General features: G+C 42.0%; 3 protein-coding genes across 7 annotated transcripts; 1 reads left to right on the plus strand and 2 right to left on the minus strand.

Annotated features, from left to right (window-relative positions):
* Nucleotides 1-343: 343 nt before the first annotated feature.
* Nucleotides 344-3575, plus strand: ankrd34bb (ankyrin repeat domain 34Bb). 3 transcript variants are annotated; one of them, XM_077601189.1, is made up of 4 exons: nucleotides 345-657; nucleotides 1209-1298; nucleotides 1374-1483; nucleotides 1587-3571. In XM_077601189.1, exons 2-4 carry the CDS (start codon nucleotides 1281-1283, stop codon nucleotides 2965-2967), a joined length of 1509 nt encoding a protein of 502 aa, XP_077457315.1. In that variant the 5' UTR covers nucleotides 345-657; nucleotides 1209-1280; the 3' UTR covers nucleotides 2968-3571. The 3 variants fall into 3 exon arrangements, with proteins under 3 accessions (XP_077457316.1, XP_077457315.1, XP_077457314.1); XM_077601188.1 differs by having other exon boundaries at nucleotides 346-657; nucleotides 1209-1483; nucleotides 1587-3569; XM_077601190.1 differs by lacking the exons at nucleotides 1209-1298; nucleotides 1374-1483 and having other exon boundaries at nucleotides 344-657; nucleotides 1587-3575.
* Nucleotides 3576-3882: 307 nt separating this feature from the next.
* Nucleotides 3883-7466, minus strand: fam151b (family with sequence similarity 151 member B). 2 transcript variants are annotated; one of them, XM_077601194.1, is made up of 6 exons: nucleotides 6604-7466; nucleotides 6073-6232; nucleotides 5880-5985; nucleotides 5768-5792; nucleotides 5270-5405; nucleotides 3883-4096 (listed from the first exon to the last, which is right to left on the minus strand). In XM_077601194.1, exons 1-6 carry the CDS (start codon nucleotides 6716-6718, stop codon nucleotides 3904-3906), a joined length of 735 nt encoding a protein of 244 aa, XP_077457320.1. In that variant the 5' UTR covers nucleotides 6719-7466; the 3' UTR covers nucleotides 3883-3903. The 2 variants fall into 2 exon arrangements, with proteins under 2 accessions (XP_077457320.1, XP_077457319.1); XM_077601193.1 differs by having other exon boundaries at nucleotides 5768-5985; nucleotides 6604-7459.
* A 922-nt stretch (nucleotides 7467-8388) lies between these two features.
* On the minus strand, nucleotides 8389-15472 carry LOC144074653 (uncharacterized). Of its 2 annotated transcripts, XM_077601192.1 has the most exons (6): nucleotides 15222-15472; nucleotides 14488-14933; nucleotides 11605-11739; nucleotides 11044-11150; nucleotides 8841-9025; nucleotides 8389-8649 (listed from the first exon to the last, which is right to left on the minus strand). In XM_077601192.1, exons 1-6 carry the CDS (start codon nucleotides 15397-15399, stop codon nucleotides 8645-8647), a joined length of 1056 nt encoding a protein of 351 aa, XP_077457318.1. In that variant the 5' UTR covers nucleotides 15400-15472; the 3' UTR covers nucleotides 8389-8644. The 2 variants fall into 2 exon arrangements, with proteins under 2 accessions (XP_077457318.1, XP_077457317.1); XM_077601191.1 differs by lacking the exons at nucleotides 8389-8649; nucleotides 8841-9025; nucleotides 11044-11150; nucleotides 11605-11739 and having other exon boundaries at nucleotides 13602-14933.
* Nucleotides 15473-15672: the final 200 nt, after the last annotated feature.

The raw sequence follows: 15672 nt of genomic DNA on the forward strand, positions 1-15672 counted from the left end.
ACATGCATGTAGACTGGTAGAAAACTCTAAATTACCCCTACGTATGAGTATGAGCGTGAATGGTTGTCCTTTTGTCTCCTTGTGCCCTGTGATTGGCTGGCCACTGATTAAGGGTGTCCCTCGCCTGGTGCCCATAGTTGCCTGGGATGCGCTCCAGCACCCCCTGCGTCTCTTGTGTAGCTTTGCGGTTCGGAAAATGAATGAATGATATTCACAGTTGCATACGTATTTATTTTTATATTTATGCGAAACATCTCTTTATTTTTTATAAAACCATTCTTGAATGACATATTGTACAATCCTGCAGCCTTGAACTTGAGTGTGACGTTTGGTGGCTTTTGTTCTGTCTCCCACAATTGTCAGTAAATAGCCAAAGGTAAAAAGAAATGAGTCTTACCTGCGCACATGCCTCACTAAAGATATATTCCCACCACTGCGTCAGCTCGCAATGTGATGTGCTGTCATTGGCTGACAACTCCTCCCGCTGCCACTCACTTGTGGTATATTAGTCCAGGCCGCCGCCTCCTTTCGCCAGTCGCTCCTGTCCTCAGATCTTCGCTCTGCCTGCTGGATTCTCCTGAGTCTCAATGCTGGAAACGACCTGACCTCACGGAAAGGAACCTGCACTTATTCCATTTAACGATGGCATTTCATAGGGTAAGTCTGAGTGAGAGAGTATCATCACCATTGTGTGTTACATTTTTTTTCTGCTAAAATTGCCCGTCGTTAATCTGTCGCCGCCTCGTAGAACTGTGTGCACTTTTTCCTGCTGTACTCACACAGAAGGAAACCACATCATTTTTCCTTCTTTAGTCTCAAATTAGTTAAATATCAGGGTCTACAATCACATTTTTTGGAAAGAGCCACGATAGAAAAAATAATGTAAAAAGTTACGGAATGACATTTCACTGCTGCCTCCCTCCATCATTAGGTATGCTGTCTGTGTGAGGGGTGGATAAAGGGATGAAGGACCCCTGACTAAAGCATAGGGTTTGAATGTCAGAATGTTTGAAGGACAGAAAAAGCTACACAGGTTAAAAACAGACTCCACAGTCTTTCCGAGCGATCCCGTTGGCTTCGATCTATAAACGAAAAGCTTAAAAGATGACGTTGTTCTAGAATTCATTTCATCGTTACAACAAATATCTTCACAAAACTGTCGACGAATCCAAAATGAGATGACTTCCAACTGTTTTGGTCCTTTGTAGGCTACGTGCACCTATAAGTGAGGGAGGGCCGTGTTTGCAGGATGATGAATATTAATCTCAGGTGCCAAAATAATGGATGAGGCAAGAGAGGTACGAACCGATGGCAATTCTCTGCTGAAGGCTGTCTATTTGAGTCGTCTGCGTCTGACTCGGCTGCTTTTGGAGGGCGGGGCCTACGTAAATGAGAGCAATGAACACGGCGAGACGCCGTTGATGGTGGCTTGCAAAAGCCGTCACATGGATACACAAAGTGTGGCCAAACACAAAATGGTCCAGTAAGTACAATTGACTGCTAAAAAATCCAATTCTAAATGCAAGCATTTGTGTATGAAGTTTCTAGCTGTTATTTTTTTCTTTTTGTTTCTTTGTAAATGACAGATATCTCCTCGAAAACGGTGCTGACCCAAACATTCAAGACAAGAGCGGGAAAACTGCCTTGATGCATGCGTGCCTGGGACAGGACGGAACTGAAATTCTGTCCCTCTTGCTCAGGAATGGTGCCGACCCAACACTGGAGGACCACTCCGGCTCGTCAGCGCTTGTTTACGCCATTAATTCAGGGAACAGGGGCATTCTGAAGATCCTCCTGGATGCTTGTAAAGCGAATGGAAAGGAGGTTATTATCATCACCACCAACAAGCTACCGTGTGGCCAGCAGACAACAAAGCAGTACCTAAATGTCCCACCACCCGCAGATCAGGAGGATCCGCATTGCACACAAACTTGCTCGTCTCCATTCGAGAACCAGCAAGAGGGTTCTAACCCTAACCCTGCTCCTCAGCCGGATAGTCCCCTTTTTGCCCATAAAAAGTTATCGATTAGCCTTGATAGAGCTCGACCAGATTCTCCTAGTCCATTAAGCGTTCCAAGTGGGGATAAGAAGCTAATTCTGCAGCGATGGGTCAAAAGTTCAACCCCGCTACTTCAGAAGAGCCACACCTCTTTGCTAGCAGAAGAGCAAGTAGAATCAACTATGGAAGAGGTCTCACCTTTCAGAAGTCTTAACGTCCATAGTCGGGCCTCGGCCTCGTTGTGCCACCATTGTATGGACACGAAAGAAGGGCTCCCGAAAGCACTGGACAACATAGCGGGGGGCCAAAGCGGAAGAGGCTTTGCACGAAAGATGTCATATGATAGCGTTGCAAGTGCCCAGCATTCTACTTCTCACCCCAACTTGCATCAACATAACAATCTCCCATTCGCTCATGAAACCGGTCCTGCCGATGGCGATGCATCAGACGGACAGTTAAACGTTTCCAGTCTGCAAAATGTTATCCATCGGCGCAACATTGGCGTTGACCATTACAGTTCAGACTCTCAGTTACCACAGTTTGGTGGTCAAGACTCAAACTGTCTGAAAAAAGGCGTGGACCGGCCCAAGCTGACGAACAGCAAGTCCTCTATCGTTTCAGGCTCCAGAGAGTCCGTGGGTAGTTTTTCCCAGAGACGAGGTGTTGTCGGATTAGATCGAAGAGGGTCAGGGCCCCTCCTCCAGGATCACATCTCCTCTACTCGACCCGGATATCTCCCCTCCCTCAACCCGCATGCTCCCATTCCAGATATTGGGGCCAACTCTGTCCCTCTGTGCAGTGGAAAAACACCCAATATTCTTTTTAAAGGCTCTAAACCTATTCTGCCCTGTCTGCCCTGCCTTTTTCCAAGAGATAGTACCAGTAAAATGCTGTGGAGGCGCCATTCCATGCAGATTGACCAGATTAAGCAGTTGTCTGACTTTGAAGAAAAATTGACTTTTGATTGATTTTTCCCTTTTTGGCTTATGACATGCTCATTTTATGATAGTCTTAAAAGTTGCAAAGGCAAAAAGAAATCTCAAACTTATGGTAAAGTATGTCAAATATATTACTATTGTATACTTTTTAATGTTTAAAACTCATGTTTATTGTGTTTAAACTGTAACTATTTGCCATCAAATGCTACCATGTTGTAATTGTATTTTTTTGCTGCCTCTTGGCATCTGAATCGAATATATCCTGGTAAAATGAAGGTTAAATAAAAATCAATGCAGCCTGAGATTGATCAATAATCAACAATTATTTCAAGCGGTAGTTCTATTCATGTTTTCAGGGGTGCTGTTTCTTTATGAAAGATTTCCAAGTATTTCTCTTAACCTTGATGTGTGATTGACATGAGACTAATTACACACCGATTGCTTGTTTGAAAATGATGTAAATTTAAAAAAAAACCTCGGTCTTGATTTAAGATTGTGTTAATTCAGTCCAAGGCAATGCAAGCATGACTTGATGGATTTGGGCACTAAGAATACATGGTGGTACACAAGTGTATCCAAGTTTCATTCATAAAATGTACATTTTCCTGCTCAATTCACAATAAAATGCATTGTTTAAATTGTCTCGTGTGTAAATGAAAGTGTGATGTAATACTGCAAGTTAAGAAGTGAATGTTGGAAATTAAGTGGAAGGGTTGCTATTGGCAACCTGATTTTCTTTTGTGCATCCAGTTCTAGCTTCAAGGATGAAATCCTATAAATGGCCAAGTTGGATCAAAGGCTTTTTAAAGCCAAAGCTTCTAGTATATATACTATATAACACTAGACTGTAATAGACATTTTATTTCAGATGTCCAACTAAAATGATGGCACATTTATACATGCATAAAATTACGTTGCGATACAAGAAAGTCTCATAACAATAAATATGATGCCACATTTGACCATTTATTTCAGGTTTCCCGTTTTTGCCGGAATAAAGACTGTAGATTTATCATCTTTTAAAATATTTTTAAGCTCTGACCTTAGTGCTTCTGGTAAATCATAGCAGATCCTGGTAATATCAAAGCATGTTCTGTAAGGCAGCAAGTCCTCTACTTGGAATTTGTCGTTATGGCTGGTCCACACTGTCAAAGAATACCTGCACGCACACCAAAGAACGGGTATGATACTTTTAAAGACACACAAACAGTATTTTGCATGAAAAATAGTGTTTGGAGTGCAGACAAAAACACAAAAAAGATCATTGTCGAGCCAACTAAAGAGGAAGAACCGGGAAAAACAGGGTTTTACTGCGAAAAATATGTCCACAGTAATGCCCCCGTTGCTTTAGTCATAGCCAGTAGTTTTGTATAATAGTGTTGGCATTCAACATAATTACGGGTAGCAACAGAGCAAAATGTAATGTATGTAAAGGGACTGTACATACATACATTCATATTCATGTTCAGAGGTGAATTCCTATTACGCTTCATTGGGTGAAACTAAGCTCTTTCTGCACTGTGACTGATTGAATGAATCATCGCACCCTCTTATCTGCATTCACCTTTTCTACTTTATGCTGCAGCACTCACCTCAAACACAATGGCAGGTGCAGTTTAAATCGCCCACACAGTCAGTGGGCCTAAGAACATGTTGCCTTGTTTTTCCACTTGTTCACTTGATACATTTGTCAAGGCGACGTGTGGTCAAAACGGACCTCGCTTAATTTAGTTCAGTACTGAATAAGTTCACGTCATTTTGTACAGGTGCATTACAAAAGTTATATTATAGTCGTCATCATTAGGGTAAATACTAATTTTGGAATTTGAATGATTGATTCTAACTGTGTGGTGTAATGGTTCACTCGCCTAACTTTGGTGCGGGCAGGCGCAGGCTCAATTCCTGCTGGTGGTGGTATGATTGGGGGTGTGAATGGTCGTTTGTCTCTCTGTGTACCCTACGACTGACTGGCAACCAGTCTAGGATTCCAATTGTTCTTTTTGCAACGTGGATGCAATAAAAACATTTTGGATTGCTTTTTTTCCCTAATTGGTTAGCTCACTAAGCCATATAGAAATATGAAAATACACAGTAAAATACACACTCAAAAACTGACCTGATCTGATTTTTTTTTTAACCATTGCTTATCAGGTCACTACAGAAATCCCACACACACAAATAAACAAACACATATAGCTCACTTATGGCAACAATCTTGTGTTCTGTCTAAAATATTAGGAAAATGTGCATGACATGTTTGGGTTGAGGCTATATACCAATCCAATAATTATTACAAAAAGCATAATTGAGAAGGTGTGTGTCAAACATTCACCTGTCTGATTGTTGCAGCAGCCACGTGAGCTCAGAGACAGACTGGGCCAAAAGGGCCGCCCGTACTGGGAAGGTGATAAGATGTTCCAGTCCTCGACATATGTCCTCCATCTTATGTACCATTTCCCAACTGTAACCTGGAAAATAAGTTATGTCACATTTAAATGCTGGAATTTCTTTCCCATTGAGTATTTGATATTTTTACAACAATTGGAATTGGCTCCTGTGCTAAGATAACTCATGTGACATTCAATAAATTTGTAGTAGTCTTTTTTTCCTGTTTCACAAACGCTTTTAAGACATGATAGTCATTATTTTACAATGTAGTGCGTATGCAGTAATTTAACATAAAAAGAAAAATAACTATACTTTGTATAGTCATTTAAAAAACACAGTATCGGTACAACACAATCGGTATCAGAGCCCAAAAGAAGAACATTTGTGAAAATGTGCATTCTATACATGATGTCAGACAATAGCAATAATCCATTGTCCCCACCTGGATTATCAATCCCCGCTGTCCACTGTGTGGTCCAACCGAGGGAAAGAACCACGTTATTGGGAAGATTCCTGACAGCAGCCAGGAAAGCTTGTGGATCCAGCGGTTTTACTTGATTTCCAGTTCCTGGAAGGATATCGGCGTTGATCCACACCGGAGCCCTCATCTGAGCCAGATATTCCTGCAGCAAGGACAAAGAAAGAGACACCGCCTCCATGCTGCAATAGAGCATCGAAATGGGTTTGTTTGAAACATAATCAACTCTCACCACTTTTTAACAAAAAAATCAACCGATTTCGTCTCACCTCTTGAAGTCGAGTTTGATGCCCTTGTCATGCAACTTGACACCTTCAAGCCACTCCTTCAGTGTGATGTCACTGTCAGTGTCAGGTGGGTGGCACATGATTGGCTCCTTGGGGTCACGACCTCTTATGATGATGTCAGCCTCAATCATATGTGTAGGCCCTTAGAGAATAAGAAATGTGTTAGGATGCATACATCCATTATTCACTCGCAAAATGATGAAATAAATAATAATAATTGCTAATGTTTTTTAAATGACAAAAACATAGTTACTTGCACTTTAAAGTTTTAAAAGTCTTAAGTGACAACTTTTGAACGTCCATTGTCCCTGAAAGGGTTAAATTCATGACTTCCGCTGCTAGTAAGATATGTCTTCACTTTTGACATAGATTGTAGGTTTGTTTGTTTTGGTACGTCCTTTTAAAGATTTTAAATATGTCTGGTGACCAGTTTATTGCCATTTGCTTTACGTTACCAGCGATGAGTTTACTGTATATTTAAAAAACTAACGGACAAACAAACAAGTGTCCAACCTTGAAGAGCCTCCGTCAGTTTGCTCGTGCTGTTCACTGCATGTGACCATCTCACCTCGGCGGCGTCTTTATTTGGTAACTGACCCTGAAAAAACGTTACCATTTGCTCACACATTTTTTAAATTTAAAACGTATACGTATATCAGAAAGGCGACCGTATCAGTCCCGAGGGAAGCATGTCCCCGAATTTGATAGATATCATATACGTATATACATCGAGATTGCGTGGTGCGCGCTATGAGCCGTAGTAACTTGTCGGCCATCTTACGTCGTAGCCAATAGCGACACACAACAATAAAATCAATGGAGCCTGCATTGGATTGATCTAGATTCGAGAACATGTGGGGATGGATGAAAAAGGAATTTTACCAAACTTGGTTTTTAAATGTTTTGTGGCAAACGTGATCTCACGCGTTTTACCAAACTACTTTTGTGAATTTAAGATCTCTGCAAACTGAGCAACTTAGTAGTTATTTTTTCTCGTGTTTATCCAACGATCCCTTGACAGTGAAGGCCTTCTTGCAAAGTGAGCAAGTGAAGGGTTTTTCTCCTGTGTGAAATAGCTAAAGATTGCTCAATCCGTGCATTTTCTTGCGGATGAAAGCGAGGAACACTGCCTCAACAGTTTCTTCGAAACATCATTGCAGAATATTCCTCGCACAGGTGAAATATATGTGATTTGTAATCCATGCATTCGCTAGACATTACAGTCAGCGTCTACTATTAATGACTCAAATTCCAATTCCAACTGACTTTCAAACGGCTTGTTTTTTTTCATAAGGGTGTGAGATGCAGTAAATTAATGCATACTCAAAAATAATTCCTTAGTGCCATAAATGAAGCGACCCACACTCCAGCACAGTAGATGGCAACAATGCTCCTCAAGAAAGCGATGCAACAACGACCGCAGTTACCGTAGCGTAGCGGTACATTAGATTTTTGGACACAGGGCTGTAAATTTGCTCTCTTGTGTGCTCGTTCAACTGCTCACAAAGTCAAAATGTTGAAAGAGTTGGTGAGGGAGCGACTCGTTGCGGCTGCGGATGAAATTTTTGGACTGTTTGCTGGAACGATAGCGTCGTATGAAGAGCAACTTTCTCGGGCGAGAGAGGAGAGCGATCGACAAAGACGGCAACTCGAAGCTGTTTGCAAGACTCAAGTTGTCATCCGTGTCGAAGGTAGCTTCGCTAAAAAAAATGCCACAAAGGAGTGATCGTAAAACGGCTTCGACTTTACACAATTGGTCTCTTAATTAAAAAAAAAAGGCGAGCTCGAACTAGTAGGGTATCCTTTGATGACTAATGAGTTTCATTCCGGTCACGAAATGGGATTTACATCGACGCATGCCTAATGCGTGTATGTGTAATTGCACTATTCTTTATTTTCGATATTTATTTCATAGATCATGAGCACTGGGGATGATAACAGACAGCAGCCATTTTTGACTGTTCCCATCAGCCAATAGGAATGCAGCTCTGTCGTCACGTGGAGGCTATTTTTCGTAATCGTAATGAAAATTTGGGAAATATATTTTCCTCTAATTAACCAATCCGTTGGCAGCCTTAAATTTATATGCTTAAATGTTGCTTTTGTCGTTTTACATGAATTTCTATACTTTTGTAATCCAATGTGGGTGGTATTAGTTTGTCCTGAATTTTTTTTTGCGGGCGCTGGATATTTTTTCTTTGTTGTGCAAAATTTGTTTCAGTAAATGAATGGATATAATTACATTTGACTCACCGTCTGGTTTTCTGCACGTGAACTAAACTGTGTTTTCGAACTCCAGACGTTGAGCAGCTGATTGGTCGCCAGGAAGATCTTTCCCCTCAGCCACGGTGGAGTAGCCCATCTTTGAAGCCGGAGCATCCACAGACGCCGCACGTTAAAGAGGAAGCCGAGGAGGCTGGGGTCTGCGACTTGCCGCTGAATGGTTTCTCCATGCAGAGTAAAGTTAATCAACACGAACCACCGGAGTGGTCACGGCCTAATCGGCAGAGTCCAAACGGAGACGTCTGTGGACCGCCGCCAGATAACTTCTTGCCTATGCTGCCACACAGTGAAGGCACAGAAGAACCTTTGAGGAGTGACACAGACTGTGAAGGTAATGACAAACAGTTGAATTAATCTTAAAAAGCGATAACAAATAATCATCTGGTGTGATAAATTGAGTTCTTTTGAATGTGAATTTCCTTACTTTTATCCTCTTTATTACATATATTTTCAGGGTAGCCTCTTACTGTTTTCACTTTGTTGATAGACGAACAATGTAGAACAACACTGCCTTGATATCATGCTTGACTTGCGTGATCTGAACTGTTTGTGTTTCTCCCAGTCTTGCAGAAGCTGATCGCTCATCCCGAACAAATTTCCTCTCAGCAGCTGTGGGGCGGGTCCGATTTTGAGCTGGAAGATCTGAAGCACCCTATATTTGAAACACAAGAGGAGACAAACGTCGGTATGTTGCCACAGGCCGGCGTTTCGGTGAAGAGCGAGTACGGCCGAGATGAAGCGACCGATTGGTCGCGGGTGGATCACGGCAGTCCGAGCGGAGATGCACACCGAGACAACTTCTTAGCGCCGCTGTCAGATGGCGACGACACCGAAGAACCTTACATGAGTGACGGGGACTGCGATGGTGAAGACAAATGGACAAAAGACGGGCCGACAAAAGCGGCACTCAAAGCGAAAAAGTCTCAAAAACACAAAAAATGTCCCACGCTTAAAGAACATTTTCGCTGCTCAGTTTGCGGGAAAGGTTTTACTTGTAGATCTCACTGGATGAGACACACCAGAACGCACACGGGAGAAAAATCCTTTTGTTGCTCAGTTTGCGGAAAAACATTCTCTCGAAAGGAACATGTGGAATTACACATGAGAACACACACGGGAGAAAAGCCTTTTCGTTGCGTGGTTTGCGGCGCAACTTTCTCCGTCAAACAAAGTTTGAAGAAGCACACGAGGACTCACACGGGAGAAAAACCTTTCGGTTGCTCTTTTTGCCGAGCAACCTTTTCTAGGAAAGAAAGTCTTGCCAAACACATGCGAGTCCACACAGGAGAAAAACCATTCAGCTGTGCAGTTTGCGGTGGAAGCTTTGCTCAAAGGTCCAATATGGTTAGACACATGCAGATACACAAAAAGTCAGAATAAATCATTTCTCGCGATGCACATGGCATCCAACGCAGGTGTCAAACTTTGAGGCTGCATGCAATGTCATGTCTGCATCTGAATTTTTTTCCATGATTTCTGTTTGAAACTGCCTGTTACTCTCCATAGTAGTGTAAATATGACATTTATTTAACTATGAAATTGGTTATGTGGCGGTAGTAAAGCAGTCCTTCTGTTTGCAAGGTTGTGAACGTCGGCCAAACACGAAGCTTCGGATTTGTCTAATGGAAGATTGCGCCTTGGATAGTTTGTAAGTATGTTAGTCCATTAGCTTTTAAAAATGAAGCCACTGTTCTACTGCTTCAGGTGTCAGGAAGGCAAAAATGTCACAATCCAAATCACTCCTGCTTCATGTGTTTTTGGATTAAAAAACAAAACAGTGGTTTAATGCTGATTACAAAAATTTAGTATATATATGTGTGTGTGTGTGTGTGTGTGTGCGCGCGCGCGTGCGCGTGTGTGCGTGCGGTTGACAAAAACATTGCTGTCCCTTTAAGAAGAATGCGGGTTCCTGACACTGCCAACGAATCGCAGCAGATTGAGACGAGCAGAAAATAAACACGTATTTCCTTCACATTAAAATAAAGACCACCAGGTAATTGCCTAGTCGTTATTTTTAAAGGTTTATTATTGACTACAACGGTCTTGGTGAGTTTCAAACCTGTAAAATCTGTTTCTTATGCCGGACAAGGCTAGCTATTCGCCAAGAAGGTCGGTGTAAACATTTTACATTGACCATTTAATTTTCTAATGATAAATTGGAGCGCTCTATTGTGTTATTTTTGACGTTTGCTATTTGTTTTCTGACTAAAAGCGGCGATTGTTTGTTTGTATTGGGCCGATGCAAAAGCATAGCAGTCTGGACAGTGACATGGGAGGGCGCCATATTGTCACCCATCATAACAACGTTTGCAAGGCAATGCAACCAAAGTGACGATTTCCAAAATGTGAGAAAACTCACAGTCTATGTATACACAACTTCAAAAACATTAGAAATTTGACGTTTAAAACGGTCAACTGCATTATAAATCGGATTCTCAAAATAGTGCTATCTCCACAAATTGAGTAAAAACTCAATGCAATCATGTAGAAGTGCCCAAATTAGATTTTCCCTCAAAATACAAAATGGCCAATCAAAGGGTTAACCTTTTTTTAGAATGCAGTTTGTAAATGCAACTAACAAACATGTTTATGGCTATCACAGAAGACAGAAATAAAATTGGCCTGTGACTGGCCTTCAGACACCCAGATTGGTCACCAGGAAGATCTTACCTGTCAATCACATGCCCCCACATTGGTGTCTCGGTCGGTGTTGAAGATCGCAGCTTCATCACTGAAATCACTGACACCATGGAAGACCGTTTGTGGAGCAATGTACACTGTGAAGGTAAAAAAAATGCAATATATACATTTATACTTGTTTAACTATCTAAACTTGAGTTCATTACTTTCTTATAACTTTTTCACCCACAAAGGGGGAGGGGGTAGAGTCTGGCAACACATAAAAGAACACTTTACCTATAAATTGAAATAGCTGACAGCTATTTTAATTGTTGCAATCAACTAAATTAAACACTACTTTTTCTTGGATTCACATTATTGCACGTTTATACTCATTGTGACAGTTTCTTGCAGACTTCAAGCAGCTGACTGGTGGTCAGGGAGAAAATCCCCCTGAGCCACCGTGGAGGATCTCCACTCCACAGCACCCCCACATCAAAGAGGAAGAGACGGATTGCCAAACTCCCCGTGTTAAGGAGGAAGTGGAGGAGACTGACGTCAGCGAGTTGCCAGTTACTATTGTATCCATAAAAAAACAGGACGACGACCCACCCGACTGGTCCCAGCTACATCATCCCAGTCTAAGCGCAGACCATCATGAAGGATCACCACCTGACAATCTCTCAGCTCCACTGTCAGACAATGATGACGCAGACAGCAAACGGGTGGAGAAACAGTCCAAAATTTCTGAAAAGAAGCCAACTCTCCATCAGAAAATGTCACACAAGCGTCCAAAACGTGTCACCTGCTCAGTTTGTAGCAAAACTTTTGCTACTAAACAAACTTTAATAACACACACGAGAACTCACACAGGAGAAAAACCCTTTGGTTGCACATTTTGTGGGAAAGAATTTTCTCAAAAGGGACCCATGCTCAGGCACACGAGAGTGCACACTGGAGAAAAACCCTTTAGTTGCCCAGTTTGCAGCAAAACCTTCTCCCAAAAAGGCAGCATAGAATTGCACATGAGAACACACACGGGGGAAAAACCCTTTGGCTGCTCTACGTGTGGCAAAACATTCTCCCAAAAAGAAAACATGGTCACCCACATGAGAAAACACACGGGAGAAAAACCCTTTTGCTGCTCAGACTGCGGTAAAACTTTCTCCCGGAAGGAACACGTGACGACGCACATGAGGACGCACGCGGGAGGGATACCCTTTAGTTGCCCGGTGTGTGGTGAAAGCTACGGTCACAGGGCCAGTTTGACTGAACACATGAAAAACCACAACACTGAGAGCCAATAAATGCTGACCTGCTCTATGTTCTTCCACATTAGAATGATGGTGAGGTGTCGACTTTGCAGCTCTTCTTCACATGCAAAATAAAATGGTGGTCATGTCATTTGCCCTTACAGATGTTTTGAACATACATTGGATGTAGTCCTACTAAAGAATTTCATCCTAACTATCTGGAATTCAAATTCATAAAATTGAATAACTCCCGGCGGATGAGTGGTTAGCACGTCAGCCTCGCAGTTCTAAGATCGAGGGTTTGATTCCAGGGCTAGACCTTCCTCCCCGGGCTTGTGTAGGTATTCTTCGGGCACTCCAGTTTCCTCCCACATCCCAAAGACATGCATGGCAAGATGATTGGACACTCTAAATTGCCCCTAGGTATGAGTGTAAGCATGAATGGTTGTTCATCTCTTTTTTTTTTTACGTCTATAAGTATTCATAAAATGTTCAATAGCATTATATAATTATATAAAGTATTTGTTATACTATTTATTATAATTTTGTGCAAATATCTTTGTCATTTAAATAACATTGTTTTTTCTTGATTTTGCAGTTACATTAAATTATTAGGTAAACTACGAATACATTTGTTTGAAGTAAAGTGTTAATGCAGGTCATACATAGTGTTTGATTCATTTATTTTCAATGGTACTTATCTTGGTCAGGGTAGCGGGGTGCTGGAGCCAATCCCTGCTTCTTTGGGTAACAATAAATGCTAGTATTGAGTTAATTGATGTAAATATTCTCTTTATGGCGTATGTCTGGGGTGATTAACTTTTTCTTTCTGTGTTTTGATTTCTTCGGGCGGATAACACAGGTAAGATTTGTTAAAGGAATTGACCGTTTTTAGTTTTAGAGGGGAGGAAGAAAAATGCACCGCTCGCTAACGGTCATGAAGCTAAATATATAGGGTAAATGTAAATACCACTGAGGCAGGTGGCAAATTGTCGCTGTGATCACTCGCTTGAAGACAAAATTGCTCCTCATCAGACGCTTGCAGTGAATATTCCACGATATTGGAGTTCTTTTGCAGTCCTAAAATTAGTTTAGCGCCCACAATAGCTGCATACTCACCAAAGTCTTTCAACATTGTAGTGTTTTGTCCAGTTCAACATGCAGGTGGAAGACAGGTGTCCAGGATTACAAGTTGGGTATCAGCTTCGTTTCTCACGCCAGGCGGGTTTTCTTCTTCTTCGAATTATTTTCGTCTGCCTAAACTGCCAAAATCTGGATCAAACACTTATTTTCTCTACTGTGTACATATATATATTTTACAGTATTGTGGCAGGATCAAATAAAGCAGACACAGTGTTGTGTACAAACACCGCTTTACTTCTAGACTAACAACAAGAAAAAATGAACCACAAAGCGATATATATGCTACATGACGGTCACATAAACCGACCTTCACTTGCTGGGGGCATCACTGTCCTATATATAAATATAAAGTCAACACGCTCACCTTGTGGTGGTCATGGTTAGCTGGGAGAGGGTCCAGCACCCCCGTGACCCTTCAGAAAATGACCCGCGGCCCGTATGTTTGACACCGCTGGCCTGGGCTGTCAGTTTGGCCAACTCGAGGCTATTCTCCCGTGTGTGTCCTCATGTGTGTAATCAAATTGTGCTTTTGAGAAAATGCCACACCGCAAATGAAGCAACAAAATGATTTCTCCTGTGTGTGTGTTCTCATGTGGGACTTTACATGGTCCTTTCGGGAGAATGTTTTCCCGCAAATGGAGCAATTAAAGGGGTTCTCTCCTGTGTGCGTCCTCATGTGCAACTTTAGGGTTTCCTTTCGGGAAAATGGTTTACCACAAGTTGAGCAACTAAAGGGCTTTTCTCCCGTGTGTTTTCTCACATGTTTAAGCATATTTTCCTTTTGGGAGAATGTATGGCCGCAAATTGAGCAACTAAAGGGTTTTTCTCCAGTGTGCGTTCTCATGTGGGCCTTCAGGCTTTCCTTTCGGGAGAACGTTTTACCACAAGTGGAACAAGTGAAAGGTTTTTCTCCCGTATGTCTTCTCATATGTAACTTGACACTTTTTCTTTGAGAAAAGGTTTGACCGCAAGTTGAGCAACTGAAAGGTTTTTCCTCATTGTGTGTTCTCATGTGGCCGATCAAATTTCCTTTGTAAGCCAATATTTTACCGCAAATGGAGCAACTGAAACCTTTTTTGTGTGGGTGACATCTATTAACCATTTGAAAAGGTGGAGTTGTCTCATCACGACCAGTGTCCGTGTCGTAGCTGTCTGATATCGGTGGAACAATGTCATCAGGTGGCGCTCTTCCACAGTGGTCTCCACCTGGACTGTGTTGAAGAAGTTGCAACCACTCGGAAGGTTCGTTTGCATTGTTTTCACTCTTCACACAAACACTAAGCAGCGGAAACTTTTTAATGTCAGCCTCTGCTTCTTCCTCCTTAATGATGAGGGGCTGAGCATCATCTTCCTCCATCACATTAAAGGACTTTGGATATTCCACTGTAAAATAGGAGTGCTGTGGATCTTCAGCATCATCTTGAATGTGGGGTTTCTGTGTAGCTTTCTCTTCTTTTACAACTTGGGGTGGCTCCAAACTAGCATAGTCCCCCTGCTGGTGTGGAGGAGGAGGTTTGTCCTGTTGACTCTTCAGCTGCTGGACATCTGCAGAGCACAAGTCAATTTTGTTCCAATAGCCAAAGAGTCGAAAGCATTTTTCTTCGACTTTCTATCACTGTGACTATTGAACACGCTGAGGTTAATTATAGGGAGTTATAATTAATCTGATTTCCCTGGGCAAGATTTGGGGTGCTTATGGATGTCCAGGGAAACCCAACATCCAACACCTCCTCCCCAATCGTGGTTGTGCCATGAAGAAATGTATTACAGTTTTATTCACGCAATTGTATATAGGGCATTTTGGGTAAAAATGAAGAAGTGAAATGAGCATACCGTCGACACGCCTGTCAATTTGAGTCTTGCAAACAGCTTCCAGTTCTCTTCGGTGTCGCTCGCTCTCCTCTTTCGCTCTACAAACTTGCTCCTTGTACGTCGCTATTGTTCCTTCAAACAGTTGGAAGATTTCGTCAGCTGCCGCAAGGAGTCGCTCCCTTACCAACTCTTTCAGCATCGTGATCAAATGGACGGTTCAATGTGTACTGACGCCGAAATAAGTTCGACTTCGCCTGTTTTAGGAGATGACTTCCGCCTTCCTTTTACTTCTTCGATTATGACTGAAGGCGGTAAAGCAGTCGAGAACGTGCTCAATCGCCATCTAGCGACAGATAGATAACTGGCAGCTCGAGATAGCACAAAAAAAGATGTGCGGCAAAAGTTTATTACACTAACAATAAATTATATATAAAAATAACAAGTTTATTTTTTTTACATTTTGTAACAAAAA

This window comes from Stigmatopora argus, chromosome 5 (genome assembly GCF_051989625.1).
Source record: "Stigmatopora argus isolate UIUO_Sarg chromosome 5, RoL_Sarg_1.0, whole genome shotgun sequence".
Lineage (NCBI taxonomy): Eukaryota > Metazoa > Chordata > Actinopteri > Syngnathiformes > Syngnathidae > Stigmatopora > Stigmatopora argus.